Below are 24,444 nucleotides of genomic sequence, written 5' to 3' on the forward strand. Positions count from 1 at the left end.
GCACTCTGTTTGACTAATACAGATCCCAATGAAGAATGTTATGAAGCTATTTCTTTTTTAATCACTGTCCCAAAGACTTATTTTCTAGTAGCCAGATCTTTTAAATGATTTTTCCAACTTGTCTTGGGAAAAAAGGAACACTTCTCAAGCCTGTTGGTGCACTTCTGTACTATTGTAGGCCTAGTCTTCACATGCATGGTCAGTTTTGGTCACTACTCACAGAAAAAATTCATTATCAATGGAATGTGTTGCTAGTCTGCAGACCTGGATTTGAATTGTAGCCAGAAATTGGAACTAAACATGAATGCACCCAATGTAGCAGATCGACTTAATCCACACACACACACAACTGTGTTGGACTGGGACTCGCCAGACTTGCATACTATCCTTGACTCAGTACCTGGACTGCTGGATGATATTGGGCAAGTCATGTCACCATTCTGTTCCTTAATTTCCCCTTCTGTAAAACAGAGAGGATAACGTTTACCTACTTCGGGAAGAATTTTGATTTCAACTGATAAAAATGTATAAGATCCAGCCGTTATCAAAAGGAAGTAGGGGTGGATTATTATATTATTATAGGCCCATGGTTCAGGTTGCAATGCTTATTTCTGCAATCACAAGCATACATCCTGAGGAAGACTTACTTGGTCCCAGTCTCTGGGGCAAGTGAACTAAGTTGGCACTTTGCTGTCGATCTTTTGGATGACACATGAGGAACCTGAGTTCTTTGCATGTCAGACTTCCAGTGGTACTTTGTGTAGGTTTGCTTTCGGGCCACTTTACCAGAACTTAATGTGTATGTGTGTATGTGTATGTATGTTGGGACTATGTTAAGTTCTGGCAAAGTGGCCCCCAAGCAAACCTACACACATTACCATTGGAAGCTTAACATACAAAGAACTCGGATTCCTTTAAATAAATAAATAAATAAATAAATAAATAAATACTGGGCATCAATCGATCTGTGGTATTTTGGTGGGGGGAGCGAAATCCTGAAATAGTTTTTAAAAAAGGGTAACTATGGTTAAATAGCTATACATTTCTTTAAAGTGTGTTTTCAGGGTTTTGTTGAGAGTCATTTTTGTGTGAGGAGAGAATTTCATCTAAAATAATAACAGAAAAGTAGGGACCTGGAAGGTCATCTAGAGTTCAGCTATTTTAACTTTATGGTTTGAAAGTAGGGAGTTAAGTAGGAGAGAGTGGCAAAGTTCACCTGATGAACAGGAAAAGAAGCTTGGTGGTGGTTGGATCTTTTTGAACTTATAGTTAGGAGGTTCACCAGCAGAGAACTCAGTTCTGCGCACCTCACCAATTTTGCTGAGTAAGCCTTAAAGTAAGCCTGTGGACAAAAGACCTGATGAGGTGTGGACAGGAATGTTTCAGTGGTCTGCTTTACCGCAATGGTTTTGAAAACAGAGGAGACCTCTTTGACTTGAATACATGGTGAATCAGAGTAAAATACCACGGGATTGTGAAAGATGTGGTAGCTGGTGTTTTTGTGATGTTCTTGTGTGTCCTGTGTGATGTTCTTGTGTCTCTGAAGACAGCATGACTGTGGTTAATCCAAATTCAGACAAACAAACTCTGTCAGATTGATATGTTTTTTAAAACAAGAATACTGAACATAAAATATGTCACTTTTATAGAGAAAAACAGAGGAGCTTTATAGATGAGTTTGTAGCTAGTATTAATGGATAAAACACAACAAGATGAATTACTGTAGAAATATATTCAGGCCTAATTTATGAAAGTGTTTCTCTCAAGTACTTAACGACATACTTGAGACCTCTGACTCCAGTGCTTAGTACTGAGACCTCAGTTAATAATAAAATACCATGATTGGCAAACTGGTTTGGGAAAAAATAGGAAGTTCTCTGAACCTGTACTCTTATCTAAAAGCTAGACTTTGAAACCTATATCTTGTGAAGAGTCTCCAAAACTGTCTTTATTTTATTCCATGGTTATACTTCTATATGCTAAATTGTAAAACTTGCTATAGTGTATTAAGAGAGAAAATGGGCAAAAGGATGCAGTAGTTCCTTGATTTTGCTAAGAGGTACATTCATGATAAGAAAAGCGCACACAGTAGCCAAGCAGAAAAATTTTGAGGCTTTTGTTATTAATGCATTATAAACTCAGACAAAAAAAATAGTATGAGTATCTCTCTTCCTCTTTACCACTATATACAGTTAGCAGGGCACATACTTGTGTTTAATACCACTGATTATCTTAATTTATTTGTAAAACTATCAGAATGGAAACTTTCATATGACCTGGATTTGCATACTTGGATCTGGACTGGCCATGATTCTTGTATCTTCAGGATTTGTGGTGGTAAGTATTAAGTTTCTTATACAACTACTGTAAAATGTGAAATAGTTCTAGGAAATGAAGGATGCTGGGATCCTTGCAATGCTGGGATCAAATCCCTTGTTTGATCCTTATGGCCACGTCCACATGAGCCTGAACGTTTGGCTCTCCAGGGACAACTGGCACATGGCAAGTTACCCCGGGTGGGGTAGGAGAGACTGTGGCTTGCACTGGGCTGGTCCCAGCAGCCTTATCTGGGTTTCCTGGGGGCCTCCTGGGGCTGCAGCAGTGGCAATCCTGCTGGAGCCCTGCTGGCAGCCAGAGTGTGGCTTCAACCAGCTAGGATCTGGTTTTGAGCAGTGTACACTGCCCTCGTGTGGGCCCCTCTAATTTTTTTTTTGCATGGGCTTTTTTGACCCCTGAATATTCAGGGCCAACTCCCCATGCTGCTCCCTTGAAGTGCAGAGAACAGCTGAACATGCAGTATGTGGCACTGCAGATGTGTCTGTGCCACCACATGCCTCATGGCCATGCTCATCTGGATGCAACCTGTCTATCTTTCTGTTGTGCCTTCAAATGTCACTCTAACTAAGGTTCTGTCGATATGTCCTATAATTTCTGTGTAATAGGCTATTGGGGCAGGAGTTCCTGGTTTTGATATTCATCTGTGTAGGCAGATGCAACTTCTGTAGATGCCTCTGGGGCAAAATCAGTGAGGATATAAATAGCTGGGTAAGTTGTACCCAAGAGCAACCCCAGGGTTGGGGCCAGTGGCTGGGTTTTCCCATCCCCGGGGCTGTGCAGGGATGTTCCCTGTACTGGTTTGACCTAAATCAAATGAGTCTGATACTACATAAATCCAGGCTTATCTTAAAGTGGGTTCTGCAGTTTTTAGATCAGTTTGCGTGCAAGCAACTTCTGTTCTGTTACAGGTTTAAACTAATTGCTGGTCACTGAGACCAGGTCTGTGAAGTGTAAGGTCAGCACCAGGATGAGCTAAGTTTAAATTGGGTGGTCATTTTGAACACAATTTAACCTCCCAAATGTCTGTACTTGGCCCAAATGTATATGGATCATAAAATGGGAAATTGGTGCAACTTCCACAGGCTTGGTGTTCAAAAAAGGCCTTTATCAGATTCCAAGGTGAACACAGTGAGTTATCATCAGTTTAATCGCAAAAAGGCAAGTAACTCTCTAGGACAGGAGCGTCAAACTACCCTGGACCTCGGGCTGGATATGGACCATATGTGCTCCTCCCAGGCCAGATTCCTGGAGCCAGCAGCAGCTGCAGTGGATCTGGGTCTGGGGCCAGTGGCAGTTCTGGCAGCAGCTGTCCACTTGGGTCAGGCATAAAGTGACATCACAGGTAGGGGAGTGGATCAGGGACCAGAGTAGACAGCAGTGATGATGGCAGAGTGTCTGGCAGCATCAGTGGGTGAGAGGCCAGCAGTACCAGTAGGGGAATGTGTGGCAGGCCTTGTCCTGGAGCAGGCAGCAGTGTGGATCCGGTGGAGCAGGGTGGGTGGCAATGAGGCAAGCAAGAACTGTATCTGCACAGCTGTTGCTTGCCCCCTGCTGCTGATGACAGTGTTCACCAGGGTCCAGGGACCCTGAATTCTGCAGCAGGGTACACTCCTGTGGCCATATCTCCTAACTTCTTTGTAAGACTTTAGACCAGCTGTGTACCTTGTGAATGAAGCATTTCCAGCTAGAATTCTAACATGCTGATAGATCTGAAAGTGTTTAGAAGTAATCCTTAATTCTTTCTCTTTTTTCAGTTCTTTTGCCCAGCAGGTGTACCATGTGGACTGCCAGAAGTCATTGGGTTTCTGAATGGGGCTTCTATCCAACATATTTTTAATATCAAGACTTTCCTGGGAACATTTGTGTCTTGTGTGTTAGCTGTGGCATCTGGACTCTTTTGTGGACCAGAGGGCCCTATGATTCATTTGGGGTAAGAAACACTGTGGAAATGTTGGAGCTGTTAGGGCCTGCTTGTCCATTAAGTTGCATCTTAATTATTTATTCCTGCTCAAAGTAGGTATAAAATTCAACCACTACAAATTGTTCTTTCACATATATGGTGCTTTTTTATATGAGCTTGGCACAGGTGTAAATAACTGCACAAGTTGAAAGGCAATGGGCAATCAGGCCCTCAGACTATTTAATCTTCCAAGATTATACCCCGTTTTACTCCCTTCCCCCCACTTCCCTGCCGTAAAACTGGTTATGGTCGACAGTGACCAAATCCATTGATCTAAACTATTTTTCTTTGCAAGCACACTTTTAAGTTGTGAGGTGGCGTCATAATTATGGGTAGGAAAATAATTGAATATATTCAGGGGTTCCCAAAGTTTTTATGCTGCGGCCCAGCAAACTAGCCCGGAATTGGCCGTGGCCTGGCAAACCGCTGCCCAGCAGTCACAGCTGACCGCGGCCAGAATTTCCAGCCAGAAGACAGGTAAGGATACCCCCACCCTGGGCGGGACAAACCCTGCGCTACTGCGGGACTTGCGGAAGGAGCTGCGACCACTTCCAGTCTGGCAGCTGACTGTGCTACGGGCCGGCAGCTGATCCGCTGTGGCCCAGGGATTGAGAACCCCTGGGAATATATATTCTTGTTTAAGGAAGCATTTGATTAATTCCACCGTCCTTCTTTAAATAAAAGAGAACAAACAAACGATCTCCAAGTCCTTCTGTCATGTTTCTGGGAGAGCAATCGTTTCCTTCATTTCTTTTTATGGGACTGGAGTTTTCCATATTTAAATAGTGTCTTGATTCAAGAGGTTAGAAATGGGTTCCTTCTTTTCAGATAGTCTTATTTCCTTTCTAGGCAGCTTAGCATTTTACTTCTTATCTCTATTTTTGGGTAAAATATTCAGTTTTGAGGGTTGGTTCTTTCTCTTCAGTCTCTACCAAGCAATAAACTCCTTTCTACCACTTTGTACATTTTCATTGTATTTAGGTGCAGTAGCCTGGAAAAATGACTAAGGTTTAAAAAAACAAAAAGAGAGCAAGATTTAGTCAGTGGTGGCCACAAACTTTTCAGACAGTCATTACCAAGGCCTAGCTCTCTTTTTGGGTTTCCTTTGTTTTCATTACTTTCAGACTTTTGTCTCCAAGAGGTCGGTGCCTGCAGCTGTGATTTTTTTCCCTTTGTGTGTGTGTCTTTGTTTATTTTTAACCATGACAGATGGTCCAGAAATGTCACCAAACTTACATAAATACAGCTGGTGCAGCATTAATTTGATTCTTTGAAATACAGAATTAAGAATTAAATTAATTGAATTTTCTGAACAGCACCTACCTTAATTATGCATAAACACGCACAACTGTTTAAAAAAAACCTCAGCCAGTTTAGCTGTGGCCTGAAATTTAAATTTTCTACAGTGCATTTGACTCTTTTCCTGATTTGTAAAATGTTCATGAAAAGAGGGTTTCCTCTACGTTCCCCTTCCTTCCTTCCTATGTAGTTCTGAAACACAGCCTAGAAAGTATGGTGGTAATTGAAATCATTATACATCTTCCACTGAGAATATAACTGTTCTGCTCCCCTTGGTCATTAAACTGGGACTGATGACTAAAATGATGGATTATAATTCATCATGTAGGCACATTTAGGCAGATAGTAACATACAGCTCACCAAAGTAGCCTTTATGGCTTATCATCGTTGTGAAGAGCCCTTTTAATCTCTGAATTATTAACCTGAAAGGTTTTAATAGTCTTCCGTGTCAACAGAACATTGTATATTTTAAATCTAATATGTTCTGCAGACCCTGTATTAGATTTGTTGATGTCAGTCTTGCTTTGTTGCTCCATGTCTGCTGAGGACCTGGCCATTTTAGTTTTGACTTCAGTTACTGTGTGAATAATTTTTTTTAAGATTTCACTAATTTAAAAAAAATGCTTTTTCAGTGCAATAATAGGTTGCGGTCTGAGCCAGCTGAAGTCAGATACTCTGGGAATTCATCTCCCCTTCTTCACAAGGTTTCAGAATTCAGCTGATAAGTAAGTGATTGACAGAATATAATTGCTAAGCCTTTGAAGACACAGTTACTACATTCTGATTCTCATAGCAGATGTGTTAAGTTGCTAATCAAATAGCTACAAGTTAATAAAGTTATGGAACATTTGGTCTAATAATGTTCTAGCTTCTTGGATGGTCGTAGAAAGAAAGTATCTCTTTCTGTATGAAGGTATGAATGCGACTCAAGTATATTCATGTCCCTTTCCATTAGAAAGGGATCTCTTCCTTTCCCAGTGATTTTTTTTTTTAATAGCTGAGCTCTGCTGGGCTGTCCCTTGTGGAGATCTGTTAAAGTAATGTCTGTGTAATAGTTACGTTGCATGTTTATGAAAATTTTAATTTAACACTTTGAGACTAATTCTCCATTGCCTTGCACCTCCTATTGACATTTCCTGTACATTTATGTCAAGTGGGTATAAAGGCCTAGAGTTAATTAATTTGGACGAAAGTTTCAACTCAAATAGTTTTCAGACCTGCATATTTTTTCAATCCTGATTATACTGCAGATCCCAAGATGTCAGCTTATTCCCTGCTGCATATATAGAAGATACAGGCTTGTGGGCTTTTTCCCTCTCTGCAAAAAAGGAGACTGTATATGCTTCCTTAAATCCGAAGGTCTTCTGTATATGTCCTGGATGGATCTTCCAAATCCAGTCTTGAGAATAGTGTCATTTGAACTCAATGAAATTCATTACATCAGTAATGATTTAAAAGGTCAAATTATGTCTTGCAGATGCTGCTTATTGGCTTATAAAATACATAAATGCAAAACTGTAGTGTTTGTTTGGTTTCCAAGGAAAGGGAGAAATGGGGTGAGGGGAACCCCTCATCTAAGCAAGAAAAGGCTATTGTGAACTATTTGTGGCTTAAAGGATAATCATAAAGCACAGCTCGAAAGATATGTGATATGCTTTTGTCTTTAACTTGTATCATCAATCACTGAAATAAATTTAAGACAGGCTTGTTAAACAAACTTACTCATGGAAGAAATTAGTGATTACTGGAAGAGGAACAGCAAAAGATTTTGCTTTTTGTTTTGTAGTACAATATAAGATAATTAGAGGGAACAGTTAACTCTGAGACTGGAAAAATCTTGGGAGAAACATGTCATCTAAAAATCCTGTTTATAAAGAAAGGATTAACTCTAAGCAATGAGCAAGACTTGGCTCCTCCTCTGTGTTGTCATCTCTTAAGGAGGAGGATGGAGAAGCCAGCTATTTCTCTGGTATTTTGAAGGCAGTAAATGGGCTTCTTACTATCTCTACTATCATTCAAAGTAGATATCATTGGTATAAAAGCAGTTTTGTGTAGATGTAAGGATTTTTGGGGATATTTTTAACGGACCATCTATGTAGGTAGGATAGCTGTTGAACAAGCTTTTGGGCATCAAGTACCCTTTTAAGTTTTTAATAAGTATTCAACATGTTAAAGAAACTTGTATCCTGGATTTCAGTGGTCAACACTTGCTAATGTCAGAGAAAGACCCAAGTCCTAATTTGTCACATTGACTGGATTGGTCATGATTACTGGTGGCCAAGCATAGAAACTCATGAATGCAGTGGCGGTTACCACTCAGAGCAGTTTCAGTGTATAGGTATATTAAAAACATGTTAAAATCTTAAAGTTTCAAAATCAAGCAGTCAACAGTGAGAAAATGCCAGATTTAAGGCTGTTGTAGCCTTTGTTCAGTCCCATGTGCATTATAATGCAGTCTAATTAAATGGTCACATCCTGTTTTTTGCCCATAGGACCCCTGCCATATTCCATGTTGCTAGATGGATGGTGCTCATTCAATAAGCAGCTACTTTGATGTTTGTTTTTGAACAAAGGGGATCATGTGTGCTTGGTCCCATGCACTAATTATTGCATGCTATGCTTACCCTACTTTGCTTATGTTTCTCATTGTGCTTCTCTGTATACTAATGGAATCCAAATGTTTCACAGACATTCCTGGACCCCTAAAAGGTAACATGCTAGTATTAACCCCATTTAATATGGGGGATTTCCTAGTTTGTAAGGCTAGTAGAGTATTAGATCACTTAGTTTACCCCTTGTATCTCTTCAGACATTACTTTTAACCCAGATACCCCATACTGAGACTAATAAATTATGTCTGCATAAAGCATTCCCTTCAAGAAAGGCATCCAGTTTCTATCTGAAGACATGAAGAGATGGAGAGTCTATCACTTACCTTGATAGCTTGCTCCAATGGTTAGCCATCCTCACCTTTTAGCATTTGTGCTTAATTTCTAATTTGAATCTCCCTTTTGCTTCCACCCATTAATTCTTGTTATGCCTTTACCCATTAGATTAAAGAGCCCTTTAGTACCTGGTATTTCCTACTTATCAAGGTACTTATCCCCTATAGTTAGGGCGACCATAAGGAAACCCAAGACAACCAGGGGCAAGCAGGGACATGTGCGCAGTCTCTGCTGGACTGTGCCCCATGCCCCTGCAATTCTGGGACACTCGTTTTAGTTTTTACCATTTGGCTGTGACTGGCCTTTGAAATTCAGGGCATATAGTCAGTCTACCTACAATCAATTCACCCCTGAGGCATCTTTTTTATAATCTTCATAGATCAAGCTCTTTCCACCTCACACTATAAGCATTTTCTTCAGTCTTGAATATCTGTGGCCATTTTCTCTACCTTTTTCAGTTTGTCCTTTCATCCTCAGTATTTACGTTTGTGTCTTTGTGCTACCCAAGATTTGGTTAGTACCGAGAGATGAAAGTTGAAAGGATCCACTAATTTGGAGTGAGATGCTGCAGTGATTTTTTTTCAGCAATTGTTTTGCATTTCATTGAATTGAACATGTTCACAGGGCTACTCTTATTGACTTCAATTGTAGTTGAGAGATCTCACCACTTTTGCAAATCATTGTCAGGAGGCTCAAGTTGATAACCCAGGTAATGAAGAATATGCAGCTAGTTACCATTTCTGAAAAGTTTGACATATGACAGTATGTGGTCATGTAATAAAACACTATAATACAAGGTAACTGGGTCAAGTTACCTGGTAACCTTAATTTTATCTCTGTTTAACTTTGAGTGCTTGACTTGGGCCGCTAATGTGGGGACGCAGTCAGGAAGGCTAACTGCACCTTGTCATGCATCCACAGATGCATCACGAGCAGGTCCAACAAGGTGATCCTCCCCCTCTTGAATGACATTCGTCAGGCTGGAGTTGGAGTACTGTGTCCAGTTCTGGGCACCGCACTTCAGGAGGGATGTGGACAGCATGGAGAGGGTCCAGAGGAGGGCCACTCGCATGATCGTGGGGCAGCAGGGTAGGCCCTACGAGGAGAGGCTATGAGACCCGAACCTGTTCAGCCTCCACAATGGTGGCTCTCTATAAACTTGCCAAGGGGGACCAGCAGGCAATGAGAGAGTCCCTGTTCTCCCGACCACTACGGGGGGTTACAAGGAATAACGGCCATAAGCTGACTGAGTAGATTCAGGCTAGACATCAGGAGGCATAACTTCACAGTCAGGGTGGCTAGGATCTGGAACAAACTTCCAAGCAAAGTGGTGCTCGTTTCTACCCTGGGGGTCTTCAAAAGAGGCTAGACAACCACCTTGCTGGGGTCGTTTGACCCCAGCACTCTTTTCTGCCGGGGGGGGGTCGGACTTGATGACCTGCCCAGGTCCCTTCCGACTCTACCTACTATGAAACTTTGAAATGTTAATCTTTTAATACAGTTTTTAATGTGTAAGTTCCAACTATTTTAAAAGCAAACTGAAGGCAAAGAGATCATCATGTTAATCCATATCAACTCCCACATGGCTCTTCAACATGGTTTGAATCCTCAGATTCACAGCACAGACCTCTGCCACTTGAGCAAAGAGAGTAGTCTGAGAAAAGTGGAAGGTTGTTGCCCTCCTTGTGCTAGCCACTACGGGCCCTTGTACATGTACTCAGCATTCACTATAAATTTTTCTGGTTTAATTTTTCTTTCTTAGTTTAAGACGGCTAAATAAGTAACATGGGCATGATTTACCATGTAAGGGCTTATTATGCTATGACTAGTAAAAAGCGCTAGAGAGCATGTCAGAACAATTTTACTCTCATGCCCTTTCAGTCCTACCTTGCTGCCGGGTGGTGCTCTGGGACAAGAAACACCCAGCTGCAGCACTTCAGCTACTCTTTTCCTGGGTGCAAGTTGCACAGGGCGCTTGGGGGGCTGAGACGCAAAATCTTTCTGTGCAAAGCTAACCCCACATGTACACCAGTACGGGGAGCTCAGTTGCTTTTTTTTGGTGCCAAACCTTTCCATGCAAAGCCCTGCAGGGCTCCCCAAGTGTACACAAGCAACTCCCAAGGCTGGGTGAAGCAGGGGGCACCCTTCAGGCGGCATGCTGTTTCCATAAAATAGCCCTCATGGAAGATATTGGAGCTAAAAACAAAACATGTCAGAGGTGTTTTAAATTGCCATGAAGAAAAAAAGCTAAAACGATAAAATCAGCTGATAATGTGGATACACAGATGCAATTTAGCTAGCTTAATGGCGATTTTTGTCTCATGGACACAGGAAAAGTGTAATGTGGTAACGGAAGAGGTGTAATGTAGACAAGTGCCCTAGAGAGAGACAAGGCACACATTCTCTTAGAGGATTTACAGCTCTTTAATGACAGAAGAAGAAGGTTGAGATTTGGAAATCCTTAGATTCTATTCCAAGCACAGAAGGAGCTGGGGAGGCACAGGAGTCTGCAGTGGCAGACTGTTATACCACCTTTCCCTCTGAGTCCCAGTCTCTCCAGCTTCTCCTTATCTCTGCTCCATGTCCTTGTTTCCTTCTTGTCCCTCTGCAACCTGATTAGGCCATCGCTGCCTTCTTCATGTCACTGTCAGTGCTGGGAGGAGGGGGCAAAAAAAGTAGGGACTATTACTGTGCTCCTAAGGCTTCTTTACAGCAACCAATGGTAGTTAGAAAGCAGTTGGAGGGAAAGTCCTTGCTTGGCTGTGCAGGCTCAGGCTGGAGCGTGTTTAGTACAGAAAGAAATCATCAGAGAATTAAGCTCTAATGAGCAGATCTCTACTGTGATTTTTTCAGAAGCTCATAACTTGACCAAATGTGGCCACATTTTCATAGGAAAGGCAAAATATACATTCCTGATACCAGCATGCTTTTCCTGCCCTGTTTCTTATTTCAGATCCATGCTCTAAAGCAGTGGTTTTCAACCTGGGGTCCATGGACCCCGGGGGTCAGACTAAGGGGCTTGCAACAGGTGACTATGATCAATCAAAAGCATGTGAATATCCACACTTACAATTCAAAGGGGTCCATACCTCCATTCAACATTTTTTAGGGGTCTGCAAATGCACAAAGGTTGAAAACTACTTCTCTAAAGGATAGCAGTGTAGGAACTTTGCAGTTAAATGGTTATGAGAATTTTTCCTTAAAATTTTTTTATAATTTGCTGAACCGTTTTATAGAAAATTTTGTCTAAGGCAGGCACTTGATATGGAAAACTTTAGTCTTAAAATCTGGTGAAATTTTAAGCAAGTGAAAAATAGGGTCTGTTTAAAAGAAAGCTGTGGGCAAATTGCATGATAGGTGATGCTATAAGTACCAACTATCATGCTCTGAAGAGGAATCAAGACTTGCTGAGCGTTCCTAATGTAGGGAAGAAGAAATTAATTTGGAGCAGGATATAAACGAAAAAAAAATATTATAAAGCAAATTGATCAATCACTTAAACTACATCTCCTTCTGAGCTGCGCCAGGTTCCTAAACCCTCTGTATATAACTCCCTGGTAGCATCACTATAATATGAATATACAACTAAGAGCTCTGAGCGTTATACTTGTTTTTGGTGTCAGCTCTTTTAGCAGCTTGGTTTATGACTTGGACTTCTTGTGTACATGGTAGTAAAGTGAAATCAAGTCACTATTTCTAAGCCACCATGTGGACACTAGTTATTGCTGCTGTTGTGGCTCAGATTGAATGTAGAAGCCAGAGGTGAAAAACTCTATGTCCCAATAACACCTTTAACCATCCAGTCCCCCAAGTTCAGTCCCTTTCCAAATAATTTGCTTGAATTTTCTAAATATAGTTGACTCTTAAAGCATGACTTGCCATAACCCATGGTTTTCCTATAGTTGATACTTCTCTCTGTCGCAGGAGGAATTTCATTACGGCCGGTGCAGGAGCAGGGATAGCTTCAGTGTTTCGTGCTCCAGTGGGCGGCCTCTTGTTCACACTAGAAGAAGTGGCTTCGTTCTGGGACATCAGACTGGCCTGGCAAACCTTCTTCTGTTGTCTGATGGCCACATTCACTACGGATTTACTCTCCTCTTCCCTTGATGGATTTGTTTACAGAGGTCATTTTGGATTTTTTGAAGCAGAGAAAGGAATTTTATTCTGGGTATGTATCAAATGGAGTAGTAAAAGAAATGTAGCTCATGGCTTTATAATTTTATATGGCAAACACGCCTAACTGAGGGACCTCTGAGGGACTGGGTGAAGATATCTCTGGCATAATTAGTTTCTGGTACAATGTGGTTCATTATATTGTGAAGCGTAAGTGGGGACATAAACTTGTTTTCATTTTTCAAAGCGGACTGCTTTTAATTCTTTTGGGCTATAATTACAATTGTGAAAGGCAGCTTTTTTCTCTACCATATCCCATACCACGTAACGGCTATCTGCAAATGCAGATTAAACGACTTCTCTGATATCCTTTATCACATGTTTAGCAGTCTTTGGTAACTTATATGAAGGTGAGAGAGCTTGTAGTTCTAACTTGCATTAGCAGGTCCAAGTAAATCCTAGACTTTTCCCCAACAACAATGCTGGCTGTAGACACAAAAAGTAGATTAAATAGAAGAATCTGTTAGGCAGCTAAGTCTTGCTGGCTCCATAGATGATAGATTAGGACACGTTTGACTACAATTTTAATTGCTACAGCTTTTGCTGAATTTGCATTATGATGATCTGCACAACAGGCATCACATTGGTTCCTGTATATGGTTTCTCTGTTTGCAGTTTTACTCTAATAGCTGAGAATCCAGATGGGAATTGCATTCTTTCTAATTAATAGAAAATGTTAGTTCTTTAATGTAATGCACTGAACAGTTACTTCCAAACCACTCTTTTTCTTTCCACTGGGAATGCTTGCACAGCATTGAGCACAGAGCTCATAGTTTTATGCTGCGACTTTCAAAGCGGTCTGATGATGGTTCTTTTTAATGAATTCATCAAAATGTCACTTGGGCAGCTAACTCCTTATGAGGTGCCTTTGCAAAGCGTCATTTGATCCACACAACCATCTGGACTATATTGGCATAGCAAGTAAACATACCAGAAAAAAATATCAGAAGTCAGGTCACCTGACCTTTTAAATACAATTAATATCTCTGTGTTCAAAAAAAGTAGTTAGTTGTGTTAGTCTTAAATCAGGCAGAATGTAGGACTAACAAGTTCGGAGAATCATTAGCCATCATAGGCAACAACTTATTAGCCATCAACCTATTGGGGCCAAAGCATGTGAACTTCTTTTCATTAAATTTGGATGACTCAAAGCACACAAAAGAAAAAAAAAAATCTAACAAACAATAGATCCCTTGGATGTTGTTGTAGGTCTTAAATGAGCTTCCCTGGAAGCTTACTCTTTCTGTTACAATGTGTTGCTCACAAAGGGGTTCAAATACAAAGAAACATAATTTTTTGGACACTGCAGATATTTGTTTATGCAATGAAAGATATGTTTGTGTATACGGGATTGTGACACTCCAAAAATGTGGTGAAACCTGCACAAATTGTACCTGAGTTTTAGAAAAAAACTTGTGTATGCAAACTAAAAATAGAAAGTAGCCATTGGGTAATAGTGGTCAATCTCTGCTTGAGCACAGTTAAGGATGTGGGTCCTTATTCAATGGAGGGCTGAGCACTATCAGCTTCAAGTGATTTTGAGCAGAAATACCTGCACTCAGAATCCCATTACATTAGGGGGTAGTGGCCATATTTGAGATCTGCTGGGCAACTGTATGGAGAAGTTTGCACAGAACAATTTTTTCATGATATCCAGGATTTGAATTATAGAGGGGCTTGGGGGGGCTGAGTACCCTGTAAAATGAAAGCCCCCCTGTAAGATTTGAAAATCATAATGGTGTGGGGGGGAGGACTCTCTGATTTTGTTAGGGCATTGTGATGGGCAGTCCAATTTTTTTTGCAGCCCCCCACAAGAGTCAAAGTGTAATTTGAACCCTGACAAAATCCCTACTATAGCCAAGTGCTTATCAGTTTCACTTTGTCAGCACAAGTATCAATAATTGTTTCCCATCCTAGAAAAAGAAAATCTCTTGACTTTTCGTGTTTCAGATTAGGTCTGTTTAAATGACAATGGAGTTAGGTCCCTTGCAGTTTTTTGGTTAGTAATCCTTTGTCAGGTCATGTGCCTTCTCACCATCTCTAGCCAGATGTAGGCTCTTGAAATTCCATAATATAATTCCATTTAGTTACAATAAAACAAATGCTGGGAAGAGATAAAAACATTCATAAACATGTTTTAAACTATGGTGTCATGGATAGTGTCTGGGTATCTTTGGGCCTATTTCTCTCAGCATGTGATAATTTTATCTGTGATCAGCAGATGCATTTGAAATGTACTTGGTTATGAGTTTAAGATTCAAATTCTTGCTGCATAGGTTTGGTTCGTTTGGACAGCATGTGAATAAGTGCCTATATAAATAAAAGTGAGCAAGAAAGGTATAACTTAATTCAGCTTGCAAGGTAACCTTCTGCAGAATATGCATGATGCATAGCATTTCTAAAAACAAGTTAAAGGTTGATCCACCACAAAAAGAAAGAAAATCATACTCTATACAACTAAAACACAGAAAAGGATAAATGATTTATTGAGAGTGACTGACTGCTGCTTTTAATAATATTTGTAGTCTTTTACAAGCTCATTTTAGAGCATTTTCAGGGAAGGGGAGTGGATTCTGGCTCCTTCCATTATCTTTTAATGTCCCTAGAGGAAAAACTGGATAGAATTACCACCAGCATCATTTCTGTTCATAGATTCATAGATTCATAGATTCATAGATGCTAGGGTCGAAAGGGACCTCAATAGATCATCGAGTCCGACCCCCTGCATAAGCAGGAAAGAGTGCTGGGCCTACATTACCCCAGCTAGATACACATCCAACCTTCTCTTGAACACCCCCAGGGTAGGGGAGAGCACCACCTCCCTTGGGAGCCCGTTCCAGAGCTTGGCCACTCGAACTGTGAAGAAGTTCCTCCTAATATCTAATCTAAATCTGCTCTCCTCCAGCTTGTGGCCATTATTTCTTGTAACCCCCGGGGAGGCCTTGGTGAATAAATACTCACCAATTCCCTTCTGTGCCCCCCTGACGAACTTATAGGCAGCCACCAGGTCGCCTCTCAACCTTCTCTTGCGGAGGCTGAAAAGGTCCAGTTTCTCTAATCTCTCCTCATAGGGCTTGGCCTGCAGGCCCTTAACCATACGAGTGGCCCTTCTCTGGACCCTCTCCAGGTTATCCGCATCTTTCTTGAAGTGCGGCGCCCAGAATTGCACGCAGTACTCCAGCTGCGGTCTGACCAGCGCCCGATAGAGGGGAAGTATCACCTCCTTGGACTTATTTGTCATGCATCTGCTGATGCACGATAAAGTGCCATTGGCTTTTCTGATGGTTTCATCACACTGCCGACTCATGTTCATCTTGGAGTCTACTAGGACTCCAAGATCCCTTTCCACTTCCGTGCCACCCAGCAGGTCATTTCCTAGGCTGTAGGTGTGCTGGACATTTTTCCTCCCTAGATGCAGCACTTTGCATTTCTCCTTGTTGAACTGCATTCTGTTGTTTTCTGCCCACTTGTCTAACCTGTCCAGGTCTGCTTGCAGTTGTTCCCTGCCCTCCGGCGTGTCCACTTCGCCCCATAGCTTAGTGTCATCTGCAAACTTGGACAGAGTACATTTCACCCCCTCGTCCAAGTCGCTGATGAAGACATTAAAGAGTATCGGTCCAAGCACCGAGCCCTGCGGGACCCCACTGCCCACACTCTTCCAGGTCGAAACCGACCCATCCACCACAACTCTCTGGGTGCGACCCTCCAGCCAATTCTCCACCCACCGGACTGTGCAGTCATCCAAGTCACAGCCCCTTAACTTGTTCACCAGTATGGGGTGGGATACCGTGTCAAAGGCCTTCCTGAAGTCCAAGTATACGACATCCACCCCTCCTCCTGCGTCGAGGCGTTTTGTGACCTGGTCATAAAAAGAGACTAGATTGGGGTTCTATAATTTTTAGTTCTCCAGCTGGTACAGATAACCAGAAATATTTTCACTACAGTTAGCATTCAGCTCGGGAAATGTTATTTCTTTCAAGTTTTGGGGTATTAACTAACACAGTTTATGGTGAATAAACTCTGAATTGAAAGCTTGTGGGTTATGTTTCTCAAGAAAAATATTTGTTTTCTTCAGTTTCACTTTATCCAGGAAGTTGCAAGTAAAATTTATTGAACTACAGCTCCCTGGAAATCTCCAGAGCTCAGGATTTTTAGGAAGCTTGACTTTATTTTTATTTTGAGCATTGGATTATTACAGGTGAAGTTTACTGTACAGACAGGAGATTTTCTTGGTAGCTGATCCAAAACTGTGGATTGAAGTGTCATCAGTACTAAGAATTACCATTGTGCCTTGCCTTCTTATGTTCCAAGTGCAAACACCTTTAGTTAACCTTGTCTTTTTTAGTACAAATACACAGCATAGTGGTTCAGATAATATATTTACATTAAAACAATGATCTCCATAAAACTGACCCCTGGGAGTAGGAGTTGAAAAGTAAGAACCTCATGCGACTGAGGTTAGTTATATAAGGCTGCTGACTCACATTAGGTTAAAGGCATGATGAGATCTGATCTGCAATCCCAACAATTGCGCCTCCTGCTATGCCACATGTGAATGGCAGGAGGTGCAATTCTGAGATTGGGTATCAGGTCTAGCTCCTGGGTCCCACTGGGCTGGTTTGAACCACTGGAGCTGGGTGCTGATCAGCTGAGTAGTGGCAGCATAGCAACTGCACTAGGCTCAAACGGGCCCCAGTCTCGTCCCTTCTAGGGTTTGAGTGGAGGAGGAGTGAGGACCATGTTGGGACTTGAATGGGCCCCAGTGTAGTCCCTTCTGCCACCAATTAGCTGATCATGGGAAACATAGGGACCATGCAGTCCCCCTGCTGCCCTGATCAGGTGACTGGGGACTGTACCAGGGCTTGTTTGAGCCCCACCATGGTTCCTATGCAACACATTCAATTTAAGGTGCAATGGAAACCAGACTAAAATCTTTATAAACTTTTTGTGTAATAGTTTTGTGGCTCCTTTTTCTTTTATTGTGCCATTAATTGCCTGAATATGTGGCTCTGTTGCACTTAAAATAATGTTAATCAACATGTTAATTAAATCTTTAAGTATAATGTTGCTAGGGACCTTAAGGACCTCAGCTGTACTTACTGGGAAATGACTTATCTGGATACATTGGGTTGTTAGTTACTTGATAGCTTTGCTACTCTGTTAAATCAACCTGTACATACAATGATTATTCCATTAATTTAATATAGTTAAGCAACAGCTATCACAATTAACTTATACATGGTCCAATAAAAGATATCACAAAAGACCCATTGCCTTCCCAGCTATGATCCTAGATCATAAAGAGTAGCTATACATCTGTATACAGCAGCCTCAAGTCTCTCACAGTTTTACTTGGAGCTTGTTCTGTGATCTTGAAACATGGATTAACATTGTAATAAACCCTTTTGTCAGAATGTTTGTGGTGCTTTTAGGTACAGTGGGCTAATTGAAGTTAATGTGAGTTTTGCCATTGACTTCAGTAGAGTCAAGATTTCACACTATTTGGCTAGCTGAGATTTTGAGTTTTCTCAGTAACAGCAGAAACATCACAGATTTGGGCCAAATTCATGGCTTTTACTTAAGGAGAGAGAGGCCCAGGAAGAAGCTGCAGTACTTAGCCTTCAGACTGATTTGTTCTGTTTCCTGCCATTCAAAGTCAATTTAAGTGGCTGATTTGAGCTAATTGTTGGTGTTTACTTCCTGGTCCCAATCTGGCAAGGGGAGGTATTTGATTCTTCATGAGATCAGCCCAAACTTGAATAACTGGGCTTCAAAAGCCTCAAGGAAAGATCTGTTTCTTATACAGAAATCTTTGCTTAGTTTTTGCACTGTTGTACCATATTTCACTTAGAAGAGTAGCTGCGATATTTTAACTTGGTGGCAGAATTCTCAGAATGTATTGTTTCTCTTCTTTTTCAATTCAGGTTAAGAACTTACTGGATCTGAGCATCTTGGCCTTCATTCCAACCATTTTCTTAGGCATCCTTGGAGGCCTGTTAGGAGCGCTTTTTGTTTCCCTAAATATAAAGATAAATAAACTACGCATGCGATTTTTTAGCTCAATTTCCAAATTGTTCCTCAGAAAAACAAGCAAGCTTTTGGACTCCATGATGATTCTTGTAAGTAAATAACAATTTTCTCAAGTTAAAGTTTGAAGTCATATTTTCAGTAGATGAGGTTGTCTGGATGGAACAACAGATGACATGGAAAAGTAAATTCTGTTAGCCCAGAATTTAGCACAATTGGTGTTTCATGGAATAAAAAGGAAGTGGATGGCATGCAAAGATTTTTAAGCCTGTATGTGCATGTATATGTATATATAATATTCTTTATTTTGTTTTTTTTTTACACTACTTATCGTGTTTTATTTTATATTTATTTTATCATATTTTGTCATCTTTCTTGGCTGTTCTTTCATTCTAATAATACTGTTTCCAGCTAGGGTTACAGAGTTCAGTTCTGTTGGACTGCTGACTGTTTGCTTTGTGTGATATTGTTTGTGGATTATTATTAGGTTCCAACCATTTTATTTCACTTCACTCTTACACAGCATGAAAGTTTTTTTGGGGTGTGCTTTCTTGGTTTAGTTGCCTGCTTCCTTTTTCTCTGTCACTGGAGAGGATGCCCTTTCCAGGAGGTGCGCTGACCTTGTGAGGTTCCTTCCAACCTGACTTTTGTATGATCCTATGTTCCTTTCTCTGGCCTTTCCTATCTTCAGCTGTCAGTCTGCCAGGCCCGCTCCCTTCTAATCAACTTGTTATTTTGAAGGGTCATCTTGCTTTCATGTTTTGGGTCTTTTTTTAGTGAACTCAAGTAGATGTCTCACTTATATCTGCAGTTTATACACGTAAAAAGATTCTAGGAGTTTTTAAGCCCTTAGGACTCTGAAATAGCAAAGTACAGCAGCAAGACTAGTTTCTTCTCTTTTGGAGGAAGGTTTATGGGGAATAAGGGTTAGGGTTTCAGTTCAATCTTACAACATTTTGAATGTTACTCAAGAGCTTCTGGAATTATCTTATTTCCAGTGCCTGAAATTACCTAGTCTTCTGCTAAGTTTTAATTGATGCAAAGGATTATTAGAAGGAATACTAAAGAAGTATGGCAAGTTTAAAAGGTTTCTATGTTTTGTAGGTGCATTTTCATCATTTCTGAGTTCATAAATATAGTAATGGATTTAAGTATTTTGGGGGGCAGAAGGAATGAAGGATTAGGAGCCTTCTATTGTATTTTATTTTGATTCTGATTTCTCATTATTTCTTTTCTTCTGAGCACCTGGTTGCCATAATTTTTTTTCAATCTTTGAAGAATTTTTTTGGTTTTCAGATATTTTAAAGTGTCTGAATGCCCTATTGTGCTTTTTCTTTTTTTCAGAGAAACAAACCAAAACCTCATACTGTTGACATCACTTAGGCAGGCTTGCCAGCATATTTTCTGAGTTCAAACTCTATCCCCTTCTCTCCTGAAGAAGAAAAGCCCACCCATACAGATCCCCTCATCCTGCTTGCCCAAATGAGCCTATAAGCCAGCCAGTGCTTTGAGGCAACAAAAGGACATTAGTAGCAAAAAAGAGGAATTATAAGGATGATTTTGGTATCAGTTACTGGATGACCATGAGAGAGAAATTATTACAGATTTAATTCTACTATTTTTTTTACATATGTTGACATTGGGTCCTGTCTACAATAAAGTAATGTCAGTGTTGTAAGCCAGTGGTGTATGCAGCATTAAGCCTAGCTATAACAGGGCACATATTTATTTTGGTTATTATATAAAGAGAACCATATGGAAAAACACAGCAGATATATAAGCCATATTGTAACTGTGTGCCCCCAGTGTGATGGTTGTAACTGTTATGGCAGAATAGAGAGGACTTAAAACAGGGCACTGGGCCATGCCTATAAAACCTGATTGCTGTGAGAGGACTTTTTATTAAATTATAGCCTGTTATCAGTCTATGTTCTTTTATTTCAAAGTTTCTTGTTTTCAGTCACCTATTTACTTCATTTGGAGAAAGGAAAAAATAAGTTCTTGTTTTAAATAATAAAAATCTTTGCCTTTTAGGAATAAGAGAGTCCTTGATCAAAGTAAATTCAATATTACCCTGGAAATGGACCTGGATGTGCAGGCACAAAATAGAATTTTATTACCTTTGAGGCCTAATAAGTATGAACTTTTCTATATCCAGAAAGCTCCACACACTTCTTTAATGACCACCTCTTGGGCCACACATGGAGTATTGAACTAGAGACCTTCCAGAGCTAAAAGCATAAGTTGTTATAGCTTGAGTTGCACACACTCACCAATGGGTTATACCAGTGGTGCTCAACCTTTTTATCTGGTGAGCCAGATGGGCAGTGCCCAGTCACTCCATGGGCTGGATCTGGCCGGTGGACCCAATCCAGTGACCAAGGTGGGCACAGCAGTGCCCCAGTCAGCCATGCAGAATGGGTTTGGGGGCATCCTGGCCCTGATCCATTTGTGTGGGGGGAGAGAGCTTGGCATGGCCCCAACCCACCCCCATGGGAAGGGCGGTAGGGGGCATGACTTGGCCCCAATCCAGCCCCATGGGGGGAGGGGGCATGACCCATCCCCACAAGAGGAAAGGAGGATGCCCTAGCACCAACCTGGCTGGGCAGGGGGGCAGAAGAGGGTGTGGCCCAGCCCAGAACCAGTTGCACAAGGAAAGGATGTGTAGACAGTTGGGCAGAGGGAAGGAGTGTGGGCTAGCTCTGAACCAGCAGCCCTGGGGAGGGGGCATGGTCTGCTTTCACAAGGAGAAAGGGGCACAGCCTAGCCACAGGGAAGGAAAGGGGTATGGCCCAGCCCCTATGGATAGGGTCAGAAGTTGCACATAAACTGGTTTAAGTGACCAGAAACTGGTTTAAACCTGTAACAGAACAGAAGTTCAGTGCACATAAACCAGTTTCAAAATGACTGAAGCTGGTTTAAGATGAACCTGGTTGAATGTAGTGTCAGACTTAACTGATTTGGGTCAAACCAGTTTATGAAGCTTCTGTCCCAGACCTCTTCCTGGTTCAAGTTAAATCATAGTCCCTGAGCATGCTTTCCAGCCCTGGGCTGTGCTATGCTGTCTGCTCCAGCAGAGAAGGGCTGGGGGAGGGGGACAGGGAGTGAGGGTTAAAGCCCCCTTTCCCTGAGTACAGAGCTCCCTTGCCCTGTCCTGCCCTGCCAAACATACTGCTGGCTGTGACTATGGATACAAATCCCAGAGGCACCTGGAAGCAAGAAGTGATGAGCAACTCTGCAGAGTCTTCCTACTGTGATTCTGGACTGCAAATCCCAGAGACCACGGGGGCAGCAGAAAGCGGAAGCAAACACAGCTCATGCTGGCTGTGCCAGAGAGCCATTCTCTAGTTCCTCCCAGCTCCTGGCCTGAGTCACTGCAGGCCTGTGGCTGCAAAAAGTAAATGTCTGCTCACCTGTTAGTCAGTTTAGTCTCTGCATTTTAGATTAACCTGCAAAGACTGAATTGATTCAGCCTTGGGTTTTTTCACTGTCTGTACTTAGCCTATTTGGCTGTGTAGGGGGAGGATTGTGGTCTGGCTCTGCCCCACCCCACAGGGCTTGGGGTTTTGATGACAGGGAGGAATGGCAATATTAACTTCCACTGCTCCCCTGCTGCCAAATTTCTTGACTCATGGGGAGTCCTGTGGACCAGTTTCCAAGGATTCACTGGCCAGAGGTTGAGTACCCCTGAGTTACATTTCTAATTTCTCTGCAAGATGACTAACACATTTTTTTAGTATTTGAAAACTGAGGTGTGGAAACCTCTGTTTCTTACATCTCTTTATATCCAGTCTTATTGTTTGCTTATCAACTTCATCCTGCTTTTATCCCAGAGCTCAACTCCTTGAGTGGAACAATATTAAAGGAAAGGATCCTTTATGAATTTACTTATAGAAACAGTTCAGTTCTGTGCAACGATGACTTGGCTAAAAGAGTAATATCCTATGGGAGCAGGATATAATTTTTTTCAAATTCCGGTATTGTTTATTCAATGACTGCTGAATTTGAGCACCTTGGGGAATACAGCTTCTATCCTTGACAATCTGCATAATGTTGCTAGGAAACTGGGTTTCATTCTTTCATTCCAACCAAATATTTTATCATTTTTATTGTCCAGCCCCATGTCTGGTGTACCTAGAGAACCCAGTTACTTTTTAGGGTTAGGTTCCTTTGCTCCCCTGGGATAGATTTCATAGACATTAGGGCTGGAAGGGGACCTCAGAAGATCTTCGAGTCCAATCCCCTACCCCAGGGGCAGGAAGTCAGCAGGGATCATAGGATTCCAGCAAGTTAAGCATCCAATTGTCTCCTGAAGGTGTTCAAAATAGGTGCTTGAACCACCTCCAGCAGCAGTCTATTCCAAACCTTGGGGGCTCAGACAGTAAAGAAATTCTTCCTAATGTCCAACCTGAAATGGTCATGGAGGAGTTTGTGATTGTTCGACTTTGTCATCCCTTGGGGCGCACTGGTAAACAGATGTTCCCCCAGATCCTGGTGAACACCCCTGATAAACTTATAGGTTGCCACCAGATCACCCCTGAGCCTGTGGTTTTCCAGGCTGAAGAGTCTCATGGCTCTCAGCCTCTCATCACAAGGTCTGTTTTCTTGACCCTTGATCATGCATGTGGCTTTCCTCTGCACCCTCTCATCTGTAGTGCTAGCCAGTGTAGCACTGCTGAGCCTACCAGGATGCGGTGGGTTTTTCTTCCCAAGGTGGGTTTTGGGAAGAAAAACCATAGTGGGGGTTTGAGAAGTAACCTGGGACATCAAGCAGCTGTGTATGATTGCTTCAATGCTCACACGGTTTGTTGCAGCTTTAATTTTGAAGGGCACCACTCCTCTGGTCAGCTCTGTGGGACTACTGATAATTAGAGAAGTGATGCCCTTTGATGCAAAAGCTAAAGCAAACAGCTGCATAGCTAATCTGTAATTTGGCAATCTACTGCAATCCACCCAAATATGAATGATCCAAGTTCTGTTGTATGTTGTTATTTTTTAATAGTGTTCTATTAGTGTCCTGAGGTCCCAAGCAGAACCAAAACCAGAACCTCATTGTGTTGGTACTGAACATCATCATGAAAAACTGAGAGCTGTACAGTTTATAATCAAATACAGGGCTGTACAACTGATGGCCCTTGAGGTATTAAATTAGGGTCTCACCTAGCTGCTGCTGCTTCCTGCCCTCTCCCCAATCACCCTGGCCCTAACTGGGTGCAGCAGCTGGAGTCTGCAGACTCCCCGTCACTCTTCCAGCTGTTGCATCCTACCCTCACTGCAGAGGGTGGGGCAGTGTGATGCAGCGCAGGGAGCTGAGGGTCAGAGAGTCAGGGTCATGTGTGGTGGGGTTAGGAGGACTGGCACTGCAGGGAGGAGCTGCGGGGGCAGAGTGCCTGCAAGTGTGCACATTGCAGTGGGGAGAGTGGGTGTCTGTGCAGCCCAGTGTTCTGTGGCTCCCCTGGTGCAGCCCACGTGTCATGCCCCCAGGGGCTTAGAAGCTGGACAGCCCTGATCTAATACAAAGCATACTACTGTCATGTGTGCCTTTTATTATTCCAGTGTAAACTACACATTTTCCAAAGGAACTTTGTTCCTAGCTGTTCAGGGTTGTAACAACTATTATTTTAACACTTCTAAGCCAGATCTTTCTAATTATAAGCAATTTCCCAGGCACTTGGAAAGGTCTAGTTTTCTCTTTTATATGA

At 41.9% G+C, this 24,444-nt stretch overlaps 1 protein-coding gene across 2 annotated transcripts in view; it reads left to right on the forward strand.

The window, feature by feature from the left end:
* The window catches only part of LOC149869216 (chloride channel protein C-like), a 127,461-nt gene that overhangs the window by 5,495 nt on the left and 97,522 nt on the right, over positions 1-24,444 (forward strand). For both annotated transcript variants that reach the window (XM_090039942.1, XM_090039943.1), the window contains exons 3-7: positions 2,257-2,337; positions 4,092-4,267; positions 6,230-6,322; positions 12,467-12,710; positions 18,640-18,834. In XM_090039942.1, coding sequence (XP_089896068.1) covers positions 2,257-2,337; positions 4,092-4,267; positions 6,230-6,322; positions 12,467-12,710; positions 18,640-18,834 — 789 coding nt within the window. The remainder of the gene's footprint in view (positions 1-2,256; positions 2,338-4,091; positions 4,268-6,229; positions 6,323-12,466; positions 12,711-18,639; positions 18,835-24,444) is intronic.

This window comes from Crocodylus siamensis, chromosome 3 (assembly GCF_052110815.1).
Source record: "Crocodylus siamensis isolate JL-2025a chromosome 3, ASM5211081v1, whole genome shotgun sequence".
Lineage (NCBI taxonomy): Eukaryota > Metazoa > Chordata > Crocodylia > Crocodylidae > Crocodylus > Crocodylus siamensis.